The sequence below is a fragment of the Lissotriton helveticus genome, chromosome 7 (assembly GCF_964261635.1).
Source record: "Lissotriton helveticus chromosome 7, aLisHel1.1, whole genome shotgun sequence".
NCBI lineage: Eukaryota > Metazoa > Chordata > Amphibia > Caudata > Salamandridae > Lissotriton > Lissotriton helveticus.
The window spans coordinates 991,612,484-991,626,560 of NC_136068.1; the positions used below are offsets into that span (position 1 = coordinate 991,612,484).

General features: G+C 43.2%; 1 protein-coding gene across 1 annotated transcript in view; it reads right to left on the reverse strand.

Annotated features, from left to right (window-relative positions):
* Positions 1–343: 343 nt before the first annotated feature.
* The window catches only part of GLRA1 (glycine receptor alpha 1), a 413,241-nt gene continuing 399,507 nt past the window's right edge, over positions 344–14,077 (reverse strand). The window contains exon 9 of the mRNA XM_078653635.1: positions 344–4,984. Coding sequence (XP_078509761.1) covers positions 4,697–4,984 — 288 coding nt within the window. The 3' untranslated portion in view covers positions 344–4,696. The remainder of the gene's footprint in view (positions 4,985–14,077) is intronic.

Below are 14,077 nucleotides of genomic sequence, written 5' to 3' on the forward strand. Positions count from 1 at the left end.
TCAGAAAGATACAGAGAAACATGCACTCTCTGTGATTATTACATGTTGCTGTAATAAAAAATACTGCTGTGATTGGCTGTACGGTAAAGATTGGCAGTATGATTATGAAGTGATTGGCTTGCATCATTGCCACCATGGTAAAAACACTCTGGTTGACTGCTCCGTCATTGCTGTACTTTGTGCTGTATGTTAATGGAGATATTCCAATACAGCTTTATCCAATTAAGTACAATTAATGACCAGGTTAAGCTACAGGAACATTTAAACTGATGACTAAATTGCAGTATGCCCCTCTTCTTTTTACATTGGGGAAGAGATTAAGAACCCATTGGGAAGCCGAGTGCCGAATGCCTAAAGATTTAATGGTGACAGTGCTGCGGACACATCATCATAAGCACTGTGTCCACAATGATGTAGTTGGCTCCTGATTCATGATTGTCAAAATAACAATATTCTATTTGACCTTTAAATCAAAATTGGTATGATAACAATGATGAGACTGGTAGACTTACAGTTCTTGCATACATGCAGATAAGATGTTAGTGTGACCTGACTGCAGAAATGGTGTGCAGACACGGCCAGTAAGAGTTACATTTCCCCTCAATCCAAGTGCTATTCTAGATATTTGTAGTAAAAGTGCTTGAGCTGGAAGAATCATCCCTTCTGAGTTGAGAAGACAAATTTCTGAACTACGCACCCCTATTCACATTCCAACAGTTTCCAGCCGACACGATAGGATGTACACACAAGATCATACCTGACTAACAGCATACTATCAAGTTTCAGACATTTTCTTCTGATTAGTAAGTTAATCACCGTTTTGATTGGTAAGATGGGAGCTCCATAAAAGGACGTATGCATGAGATTATCCTCCACAGCACGGGGCACTTGCAAATCAATGAATATGTTCTACACTTAACATTTATGTAGTAATTCAGTATGTTGCCTCAAACATATTGTGTACCTTCACTTTTCTATAGAATTTGCATAGAAGCTATGTATATAAGCAAAAACATTTCAACAACAGTAATTTTCATCATTATAATAACCAATTTCAATGTATCAGAAGTTTGATCCTTTCTGCAGAGCTGGAGAAGGGCGTGTGGGGGTGATTTTGGCGAATGGTAGAAATTGTGTCCTTAAACAGCAGAGACATACTGATCCTCACCTGAGTACAGTAGAAGGAACTTGTTTAAATATTTGCACATGAAAATATGTCAACTATATCTATATCCTGTCATTCAAAACTTGAGACCGTACACCTCGCCCCCATCCCACCGCCCGGAAGAAGTCTGACTATTCCAGAACAACAGGCAAAAGGCTCAGCTGTGTCTCTCTTACTGGAAGCCTACAACCAAGCCTACATCTCTGAATGCAACAGTGTATCCAGTTTTACGCATTTAAACACACCTTTGAAGCTATTTCAGTGCATAATATTGCATAGCTGTGTGCCCAACAGACAGCCATCCAACAAGGTACAGTAATCCTAGAAAGATGTGCATATGTCATGCAAGTTCTCAATACTGAATCTCACTGCAGGCCTAAAGAATTGGTGTATCCCGTCACAGGAGGTTCTTAACTGGGGTCCTTGCCAACGAAATCAATTCAGTCTTGTTGCTCAAGTTGGTTCTCCTACTACGATAAGTAGATGTTCACAAACCTGATATGGCGGATACACATGAAGATGGTTGGCATTTCTGCTGGGTCGAAATGTTTTACTTTTTTTCTACAGAACGTTATTAGTCCCAAAGTTACCTTCCATGCCAGGTGTATTGTTAAAATCACATTCTTCGGTAAAAAGCATAATATCCACCGTAGGTGCTCTGTGGTGTCTCTGTGATAGGTCCTTTCCCATCTCTTAAATAATGTCGGTGAACAAGAACAGAGTGGTCTGCTTAATTCAGACACTCTGTTCATCACCACCCCCTTTTCTGTATCGGTGAACAAGAACAAACACAGTTTTCATATTGGTGTCAATATGGTGATAGAAGTGAGGGAGAAATGTAACGGTGTCAGAGGGACTTGGAAGAAGCAGCAACTGAAGGGTACAAGTAGAAAGAGCAACAAATAACGCATGGAGAGTACAATTAGAAATATTAATATGAAACTGTGAACAGATTGAAAGAGTAGGAACCAACAACTGGGGTAGCGGTAAAACCAGCAACAAGCCACAAATTGAGGGTTAGAAAAAAACACATAGAACTACTGAAGGATCCAGGTGAAAAAAGAGACTCACAGCATCACGAGGTACATGCAGAAACAGTAACATGCACCTGGAGGCACAGATGAATAGAACAAGACTAAGCAACTAGAGGGAACAGTTGGAAAGAGTACCACACAGCTATGGGACAGAGCAGCTAGTCAGACACACAAGCAATAATTGGAGAAAAGTGAAAAAGCAACAAGTGCGGGCTACTGCAAAATAAGAAATGTTCAGCATCTGGGGAGAATGCATAGGAAGAGCAACACTGCTGAATACAAATGGAAAGAGAAACACACAACTGGAGGGCACAGGTTGTAAGCACAAAAAGTAACAAATGAAACTTGTTGAAATAAAAAGATGCAACTTTGTAAGACGTTAGATGGGAAATTCGTAGACTGTTGAAAAGAGGGGTGTATGCAGAGAAAGGGAAAACTGAGCTTAATTGGGGATGGTTTGACAGAGAGAGTAGTAACAAATGTGCATAGTCCAGTGAAGAGCAAGATGTTGAGATGAGAAATTACAAACATGTGGATGGGAGAACAGTCTGTGATGGATCCATGATGGGAAAGTCAGTCTCCGGCATGTAATTAAACAATACTTCTTAGAGCAGGATCGGACATTCACGTCTTCCTTTTAATTGGGGGTTCTTCCAGTGGTATCTGGCAGGTACTCACTCTTTTTTGTTGCCTGCAGCTTATGCTACAATGTTTATTGGTCAAGATCACACAGAACGCTTCTTTTAGAGGGATCGGGCTGGCACTGGCAATTCATGGGATGGTTCAGGTGGTGCTAGCCCTTTAGCTGAGGATGTTTCTTAGGACAGGATCTGAAGGGTGTTGGCACTTTCAGGTGATGGAGTTGTTTTCATGTGCAGTGAATCAGGCTCTGGGATTTTAGTGCAGGACAGTTATTTGGCAAACACTACCACTTGATCAGATGATGTTTTTTTAACAGAATCGATTAGATGGTGCTAGCTTGCGGTTGGAGAGGCACCAGCACTTTATTGTACAATGTTCTTCTTTTACGATGCAAAAGGATGAATAGATGATTTGACAATTAAAAGGAGAGCCGTCCAAAGCGCTGAGCTAAGGATGTGGCATCAAGCCAGTAGAGCTCATTTCTAGGGTGTGGTTTATCCTTTGCTTCATTTTGCTTCTAGTGCTTCTGTCTGCATAGGAGAGCCGTCCAAAGCGCTGCGCTAAGGATGTGGCATCAAGCCAGTAGAGCACATTTCTAGGATGTGGTTTACCCTTTGCTTCATTTTGCTTCTACAGTTTCTGTCTACAGAGGATTTGGCACATTATCAAGGGTTCTTCACCACCTCGCCTATCATTGTATGCCTGATGAGCAGATAGAAACCAGACTGCTTCAGTGTCAAGTTGGATTTCAACTCTCACAAACAGCTTTATCAATGCAATTCGGGATCCGGTAACTACACAGGCAAGGCGTCAAGAGACAGAAGCAAAGGTCCATCTTCCTCTCGCCCATCCATCCTTTCTTAGCGTCACAAAGTCCCCTTACTTTGTCAGAATTTGTGGCTGTAAGCCCACTGAGGCACCTGTTTGGACCATGATGCCGCAGTTAGCTTTCTGAAAGTTTTTGCACACTGGTGCCTCTTTGATGACTGCGGTCGACTCACAATAATGTCACCCTATTTGAACTGCTCTTCTTCAGCTCTCCATCCATTGCAGGTCTTGAGTCTTAACATACAAAATGTAAAATTCGTTTTTCTGGTTTGAGGGACTGTGTTGGTGAAAGATCTAGTGCTGGCAAGATGCACATTTATCAACTGCCTTAGGAATGGAAATAGAAAAAGCTAACTCACGCACAAAAGCAATTGCATACAGTCAGCACCCTCCGCGTCAAAAGGCAGGTCGCCCACGCTTCATTTTTTGGCACACTTTAGAAGGAATTGTCAGGAGAATATAGGTCTCTTTCTGTGTCCTCAAATTCCCTACCCTCAAAAATTAAACTCCAAGGATTCATTATGCATGCTTTTAAAACCCAAATATGGCCTCCCCAAAAGCGTAAAAATAAAGATGTCTGCATACACTTGAACAACCACCTCACATTGAGGGTGTAACGTGGGATTCGGAGTTCATTAATAGCCATCAAAAAGTGTGTCTTTTTCCTTTTTCGTTTGCATAATTAATTATGATGATATTATATTAAATATATTAACACTGGTTCTGCCCTTCCCGGTGCAAAGTAAGCTGTCTTTCATTTCAATGTTTGCTTATCAACCCCCTCTTCAACCCCTCACTCCGACCTCGAACATGTTATGATGTGCCTGCCCCCTCCAGCACGCAACCTTAGTTCCAAATGTTTATAAATGAGGCTCCCTCCCCTTTGTTTGCTGAATTTGTTACATATTGCCACTTTCTTAAATTCATGCATTGCTGCATTGCTATTGCACAGACTGTTGAGGGTTCCTCCAGAGTTCCCCCTTTCTCTCCACCTCAGTCCAGCCCTCCCGCCAACCCCGTGGGCTCCTCACTGCTTGTGGACATCCTCGCTGCGCACAATCTTGTAAATGATCCAGTAGAAGGTGTTGAAGATGAGGAAGACCAGAGGGAAACCGATGCGAGAAAACTTGTCAATCTGCTTGGCCCGTTGAATGAAGAGCTTCCGCATCTCATCATCTGACTTGCCGGCTGGTGGCGGTGGTTTTGCTGTGTTGTTGTTGGTGCCCTTGATGGAGATACCATCTTTAGCTTGGAGGCAGGCAGGGCCCATCCCATAGGCCGCAAAGCTGAAGCGACCTTCGCCGTTGTCATCCTCCTGCAAGACATATATCAGAAGACTCTGCTTACAATCAAGAGGAATTGTACTATACACATTGGGAGCCCACAGTGAGACCCCACCTGCAAGGTGCGCCACCTTATATCCCATGCAACCTCTTCACTGCCCGGTTAAGACCCTTAGAGGGATGGCCTTGAGACCCAACATGCAAAGGAAGAACACTGGAGCAATATCTTATGAATTATGGGTGAGGAGTTCTAGGAGAATGCACACACTGTCTCTTGGCAAAGTGAGCTTACGCTCCAATTCATAAAGGCCACATGAAGATAGAAGGGTCATTATTAAATAAAATATGATATTGCGTACAGTTAGCTGTACGTCCTAAACAGCATATTTCATTCTGATGTCTTGAAGAAAGAATTGTTAAGCCAAGCTGTGTGTGGGATGTTATAAAAAAAACAATATATTTATACATTTAAATGCTAGACTGTCTAGGGTCTACTATTTACACTTTTTCAGGACATAACATTTTCTACGATGAATCACTGGCTCTATTTTTTACAACCTTTGCAAGTTTGAGTACTCGGCAGGTTGACACAGTCCAGAGATGCTTGGTGCAATTCCCACAGGAAAGAGGAAAAAGCCTAGTTTTCAACAAATACTAACACATCGCAAATTTCACGACAATACCAGAGAAAAGAGCCATAAGATCACTCACGAGAACACTGACGGACCAGAGAGGGGATGCATTGCTCATGTTACATAAATCCATAAATCCATACAGCAAGAGAACAGACAGTTCGTGGATGTCTACTACTGCTGGGATTCAATCACGCCCTCAACCCCTCCCCCAAGCTCAATCAAACGAAGCAACGAAGCAAATGATGAGATTCATTCCAAGCATGAACTCCACCACAGACAGCCAAACTGTCTGAAAAATGTACAGTCTCTCCCCTTTTCTGGCTACCTTCAATCTCAATGCCGTGTAGGCTAATGTCCCTGATAAAATGGCATCAAACGTAAATCCAGTCAAGGGACACTGAATTTTGACTGTTCATTGTCTGTAATCTGGTAAAGTCTTTGCACATTGGGTTAGTGAAACACCATTCCTCGAGAGTCTGAAAATGAAATAAGCAATTATCTTTCAAGGTTAATTTTAATAGGTAAAATACCTTGCACGCTTATGCTGAAAGTAATAAGAGCTTCTCATGACAAGAGTTTCACTACTGTATTACTTAGCCGAGACTCGAGCAATACACTCAGTCCAAGTAGTAAATAAATAATTGAAAGCCCGGAGTTAAACATACGTTATGCAAATCTGAAAATGGAATTGAATACATTAGGTTATTGGTTGAGGGGGGTGGAAACCCCACTCAGGCAATAACTACGGGGCATATTATCAAGGGGGTTTATCTCCGCTTTTTTGGCTTTAAAAGCCAAGAAAGCGGAGATAAAATTATCTCCCTATTACCTAGCTGTCGCTAACACCAGTTAGTGACAGCTAGTAGGAGATAGCGACCATCTTGGGCCCCACTTTGCATGTCAGAGAAATGTATCACTAATGACATGCAAAGTGGGCGTGCCAAGATGTTAGCGACTGGAAACAGTCGCTAACATCGCTATCTCCTATTACCAACTTTTGGAGATATTCGCGCTAAGCGCGAATATCTCCAAAAGCTAACACCTGCCCTGAGCAGTTCTTAGCCATGTTATCCAATGGGAGGAGGATAACATGGCTAAGAGCATTAGCTCGGTAATGCATGAATATCGCGGACTTTTCAGCGATATTCATGCATTGCGGCCGATTTTTATCGCATTTGCGATAAACCTTGGTAATACCAAGGTTTATCTGCGATAAAAAGTGCCGCAGGTCGGCGATACATTTTTGTCTCTAACCAAGCAATAGCGATAATTATCGCTATTGCTTGGTAATATGCCCCTAAATTCCTTGTCGGTGAACCACAAAAGTTACTAAATTAACCTGTGCCTAACCATCTGGTAGTTTGTCACAAAAGCAGTTAGGCTTAACTTAAAGGCAAAGTGTAAAGTATTTATGCAGCACACAAACAGTAATTAAGTGAAAACACAACACAATCATAATCCCAAACTAATTTAAAAATGTAGAAAAATATAAGGAATGATAATAAATAAAATGATACCAGATTTACAAAAAATCCAATCATTGGAACCAGAGATATTCAATCTTGTTAGGTAAAAATAGCGCCTTATAGCACAAAGCACCACTCGCAGTCATCTGGTCGCAAGTTCAGGCCGACCGTCAGGCAGACACAAGTTCAGGCCGAGCCCAGGTTAGTCCAGCTGAAGAGTTACTCCTAAGTCCGAAGCAAAGAGTTGTGTTTGCAGTGGAGGAATGTAGAGTGGAGTGGCTGATCCTCACTGTAGCACAAAGAATGGGTGAGCGTCATGGGCTGTTGTCGCTGTAGCGCAAAGAACTGGTCAGGCGTCGTGGGTTGTTGTTGCCTGAGCTTCGCATTGGCGGTCAATACTGAAACTCCAAGTGTAGCTCTTGTGTTGCCAGTCGTCACTGCGGTTGCTGTAGCAAAAAGACTTGGTCTCACTGGAGCTTTGCATTGGCGGTTGTCACGGTGAGCAAAGTCTGGGCATAAATGGGCCCGTTCAAGGTTGGGAGGAGCCAAAACGTCAGCATTTTCACCTTTCTTGCAGAGGAGTACAATATGATGTCAACTAAGGGCCCAGGACTTGGGTAGGAACATCTTGGGGATAAGAGGCTCACTCCAGCAGAGGCTAGCAGGGCTCAGCAAGGTCCAATTGTGGGTGCAGACAGGGCCAATGCTACAGGTCAGCTGGACAATTGCAGGATGGACTCTGTAGCTTGTTGTGCCCCTTTTGCTCAAATGGGAGGTCAGCCAACTAAACTTTGTAGTCACTCCGGTAGCCTGGGATGAAGGGAAGCAGGTCTAATCTTCCTTCTCAGACAGCAAGGCAGTGTGCTCAAGTAGCAGTGCAGTCTTACTTCTGTAACTTCCACAAGTCCGGAGGTGTTCTGATGAGTGGCTCAGGAAATCCTACGTTTATATCTGGTGCCAGCCTTTTTGTCGGGCACTGCCTGTCCTACCCCCACATCTGATTCTGGAAAGTTCTTCCCCTTTTTCTATCAAGCCTCTAAACTGTCTGGGAGTGACAGAAAGTGGTGCAGGTCTGATGTCAGATTCCTTTGTGTGTTTAGGAGGGAAAACCTTTTGAAGTGCAAGTAGGGCTGGGTGAAGCTCCTCCCCAGCCATCCTGTTAGAATGGTCCATTATGTCCACACGTAAGCCCCCTTTGTGTCACTTTCTAGAAGGAATACACAAACCCCGTCAGCAGGGCCATTTACAGTCATGTGACACAGGACACATGGAAGAAGGGGCAAGTGGTTGGGACAAGAACCTGCCAACTTCCTAAAAGTGGCATTTTCTTAATTGTAACTTAAAATCCAACTTCACCTTTAAAGATGATTTTAATTACAATTAATGTAACTGTAAACTACATATCTCTATCTACTCCCTATCTAAAGCTAGCACTTATTACATGTAATACTGTAACCCAGTGTTAGTCAGTGGAGGAGATAGGCCGTACAACTGTGGAAAAGCAGATATTCACTGTTTGGACATGTAAAAAGTAAGTATGCATGTCCTACATTTTAGATGCAATGCACTCTGTCTGATGAGCCTTTAAAGCCTGTTAGAACTGGGGTGTCTAGTTGGCAGAGATATGCACCTTGTCCAGGAAGGGACTCACACTCTAGTCAGGGTAAGTGTAGTACACACTAAAAGGTTACCTGTGCTTACCCTCTGGTAGCTTGGCACAGAGCAGTCAAGCTAAACTGAAGAGGCCATGTGCAAAGTATTAGTGCGCACACACACACTCAGTAACACAGTGTAAACACCACAAAAGTACTCCACACCAGTGTAGACAATAACAAAAAAAATCTGAGTAAAACATCTGACAAAAATCCAACATACACAAGTCAAAATATGAATTTTTAAAGATTAAGATAAGATAAGTCAATAGCTCCAACTGGGGCTATCTGATTGCACTTGACAGGGACAAATACAAAAGTTCAGTCGACTGCGATGGAGCGTGAGCCAGATACAAACGTCACGCAACCCCTTTACAGTACCTTAAATGCAACGGAAATCAAAGACGATGCGGGGCTCCGAGGAGGTGAGGCATTTCGGATGTAGGAGATACGTCAGTTTCTTAAGGCGGTGCAGGGTAGTTGAAGCATTATTGCTCTGGGTTGATGCGTTGTGCAGAGGAGGTGATGTGTTGGTTGCTGGTGCAAGACCTCGGTTCCTGAAGGCAACGTGGTGTCAATGTCAACAGCGCAATTCATCAATTCTATGGCATTGTAGTAAAATGTCTGGGCTAAAGGCGATGCGTTGGGTGAAGGCCACACAGGGCCAGGGCTGCATTGGAGTCAGAGAGGTGTGTCACAGACTTCGGTGAGGTGGTACTCAAGACTCACGCAGCGGCTGTTCTTTGGTAGCACAGCAGCAAAGTCATGGCTATATTGAAAGTCTAGGTTGTTGCTTTGCGCACTGGGCAAGCAGTGTCCATGCCTTAGGCGCAGCCAGCGGGGATGCTTCTATTCTGCAGGGACGCATCGGATCTGAATTGACGATTTGAGGTTGATGCATCAGTTTCTTGGTTGCAGCACAAAATTTACTTCCAAGGGCCCAGGATAAGATTTTGCACCACTTAGCAGGTCAGGACTCACAGCAGAGGAGCCCAGGTGCTGGTAACAAGATGCTAGTGAATTCTTTGATGGCCATGAGACTTCAGCAAAAGGAAGCAAGCTCAGTTAAGCCCTTGGGAAAAGCAGGATGTAGAGAGTTAAGTCCTGTCTTCGTCCTCCCAGGCAAGAAGCAGCAAGCCAATGCAGCAAACCAAGCAGTAAAGTGGAAGTCCCTCCTGGCAGCACAACAGCTCTTCTTCCTCACAGAATGTCCTCAGTCCAGAAATGTTCTCAGTATAGGTTATCATAAGTCCAGTACTTATACACATTTTAGCCTTTGCAGTAGGAAGACTTCAAAGAAAGGTCGTTGTAGTGCACAAGACCCTGCCCTTCCTGGCCCTGGCTCCTGAGACACTACAGAGGAGTATACAGCTCTTTGGGAGGGGACAGGCACAGCCCTACTCGGGAGCAAGTGTCACCTCCTCCCACCACTCTAGCTCAGGAAGACCCATCAACCTGGTGATGGGCCATCACAATATGCAGAGCACACCTCATCTCCCTTTATGTGAGACTGTCGAGTGAATTCCCAAAGCCCAGCTGTCATTTCATCCAGGCATGTAGTCTAGGGACAGGCAGCAGCACAGAATGGTTTAAGTAAGAGAATGCCAACTTTCTAAAAGTGGCATTTTCAGACCTGTAATTTAAAACCCAACTTAATTATAATATGTACTTTTAAATGGCGAGTCCACACCAAACTCCAATTTTCTATCTGCTCCCAATTAGAAGTTAAATTTGTGAAGTGTTACTAGGTAGCTCCAATGCTAACTTATGGGAGAGATGGGCCTTGGTGTAGTGAAAAACAAATTTAGCAGTTTATCACTACCAGGACATGTAAAACTGAAAAGCACATGTTCTACCTTTTAAATACAGTGCACCCTGCCCGTGGAGCTACCTTGGGCCTACCTTAGGGGTCCCCTACATCTAGAAAAAGGAAAGGTATGGGCCTGGCAAGTGGGTGCACTTGCCAGGGAGACACAGCAGTTTAAAACTACACCTGCAGGCAGCTCCTATGGGTGGCACAATCAGGCCGACTAGTAACATTTGATTTACAAGCCATGGGCACATGAAGTGCACTGTACTAGGGACTTATCAGTAAATCAAATATGACAGTCATGAAGAAACCAAATGCCATTATAGTTTAGACACAGAGCGCATGCACATTAGCACTGTTCAGCAGTGGTAAACTGCCCAGAGTCCCAAACCCAGCAAAAACAAAGTTCAGCATACAGGTAAAAACAGGAGGTCAGAATCAAAAAGACTGGGGAAACGGCGCCAAAAGATGCAGGTCTATCAGGGCCGATCTTATGAGTGACTTATAAGTATTTAAATTAAAGTTTTCAGCCTGGCAAAAGGTTTATTTTGCCAAGGTGAAGTGGCAGTTTAAAGCTGCATTCCAAACTGCAGTGGCAGGCCTGGGAAATATTTTTAAAGCTTTCTTTAGTGGATGGCTCAATGAGTGCATCGGGCTTATTGGTAGCATTTAATTTACAGGCCCTTGGTACATGTAGCACCATTGACTAGGGGCTGACAAGTAAATCAAATGTGCCAAGTAGGTGTAAGCCAGATGTACCATGTTTTAGGGAGAGAACACAAGCACTTTAGCACTGGTTTGCAGGAAAAAGTGCACGGAATCCTAATACCAACAAAGTCGGGTTCAGCCATAGAAGGCAAATACTGGGGGTGACCCTGAAAAAAGTGTCAGGTCCAACAGGTCTCAATTTGTTTCTGGGGGATATATGTATTTCATTTATATTATTATCTTCGTTAATGAGAATGGGCAACTGATTTTTCAATCTTGCAGACTGGAAAATGCACCTCACTGACACAATGGAAACAAAAATTAAGATGAAAGTTTTAGAAACTAACATAAATGGCCTAATGAGAATGAGGCTTGCAGAGAACTTCTCTTTTAAGGATAGGTGCAGCAACTTATCACCTGTATGTTGATGACATGCCACTTATTTGGAAAAATGTGGATGAGTAAATCAAGCCATTTGTTTAGGAGTTAAACAACTTCCAAATCTGCCTTGGCTTCAACATAGAGTACTGCTCAACTAACATACACTTCCTGATCACCAGCATAATCATCAGAAAGATTGCACCTCTTTAAATATTTAAGCTACAGTCAACGGAAATCTAACAGATATTTAAGACATACAACATAGAGTGTCCTGCAGTAACAAATGCAAACACCAGTGATTTGAGGTCCCAACATAAAAGCAGTTATTTTAAACCCGGCACATAATATTTTCACATTTGTGACAGAGTTTTGCAGACTATGGTGTAAATGCATTTGAAGCTGGAGACACACCTGTTCAAGAAAAAGAAAACATGTATGCACATTTCCTTCGCATTAAACAGACCACCAACAGGTAAAAGGGAACTTTGCATTTCTCAGAGTAGTAATGGCATTTGATTGTACTTACGTGCAAAGAAACGGGTGTCTGGTTGGTAACTGCAAATGTCCTATGTTTCCCCGAAAGAAATATTTTCCTATGTTATAAATGGTACTGATAGCTGGTTAACGAGAACAACTGTCCCTCTGAAGTCACATGAGTTACAAAGATAGTGGAGGTGTTCAGGGCTCCATTCAGAGCTCCAACCATGGATCCACCTGGACTCTCCACTGCCCCACTCTCGCCACATCCCTGCCATCATCATGGCTCTTGGATGTGTATTCCTGCTCTCCCACATCGGAATTGGCGCTGGGTCTCTGGTGCCTCTCGAGGAGCATCAGCATAGGACAGAATGCGACAGAGAGATGAGGCTGGACCACCATGCTGGTTCCCCTGGGGTTCGCCCCTAGAGTGGCCCAGACACCTGTCACTCTTGAGACACAGGACCACTTGTGATCCTCTGATTTTTCATGTCTGAGACTTATTGAGTAGGAGCATCAGACCCACTTGATGCTTTAATATAAAGTGCTGATGGGTGGTTCGAATTTAGCGGGCATTTAATTATGGAATTGCCCATTGCTTCACAATGATTCACTGTATTTCCACACACACTTCGAGCCAGCCATTACTAATTGTGATCTCGGAATATCCATTCTTTAGCTCAATGGTTTTATTCTTATTAGCACAGCCATCGTGTAGGGGGATCACAAAGACAGAGTAAGCCAGGGCCTCTTTAAGGCGGTGAGACCTGTGCGGGTGCACTGGGTGCTGACCTGGAGACGAGGCACTGACCTTGGGGCGGGGAGGGGGGGGGTGGGGGGGGGGACTGTGTTTAGCCATAACGTAACATTTAATAGTACCTGCTGCAGAGTTCTTTGTGCATCTAGCTTTCAGCCAGTAATAAAAATTTAAAAATAACTATTGGGATTAATGTTCCTGCTACAGAGAGAGAAAAGAGTTTTGTCTAGTGGCAGTTTTGACTCACCATAAAGTAGCGCAGAGGGCTAATATGCCTCCCGCAAAGAAGTGGTCTGTATTTTGTGTGAAAAGCTGAGCGGATTAGTAAAGCCAGCCTTTATCAGCACTTTAAAACAAATAAAAAAACGTATGTGAGAGAGGGGCTATGGAGAGAGGGGGTATTTTGCCGGGTGGTATTGAGGGAATATGAGGAGGAGGTCATGGCGAGGGCGCCAAAAAAGATTGTTGCACTAGACGCCACCAGCACTAAAGCAGGCCCTGGAGAAACCATTTATGAAACCACATTCCAACATTTAGCAAAACATAGATATATGAGGAACTACTAACTGATGCACTCACCCATTTCAACCCACCGAAGCTAATAAGATTTTCTTCAACTTTTTTCCTACCAAACACGACCAGGGTCCAGGTCATTTTTCATGATCCCTTTCATTAAAAAAAAAATTGTGCCTCAACCCATCTGCACGGCAGCTTCTATACCTAAATACCTCCTTCAATATCTTCACAACAAAGCAAAAATAAATACGACCCTAACATTCTTTGCTGAATTCCCTGAGACCTTAATTGTATATACCTATGTAAATCTAATAAGAGACACAACCACAGACCTGTTATACACATCAGATACCACAACGTGAGAAAAAACTTCCATGCTACATTACTCGATCCTCATTAGATCAATGGTGCTGGAGGATAGAAACTTGTATTCACCACCTCCACTAGCATGTCCAGTATAACCGTAAATATATGAAAGCGTAGTAAGATAATGATCAAGGCTAACCATAGTATCCTACAAACCTTTGACCACAGTTTAAAAAACTAAAATTCTAGCCAATTCCTCTCGACCTTAGATCCCCAACAGCAATTTCTCTTGATGACTCTTTGATCATGAGTGCATTAATTAATGCAAGATCTTCCTAAAAAATGGCCACAATATATTCATGACCATACCAACCAATATATTGTTCACTTCCTGCCATCACAGGAACATGGCTCAAA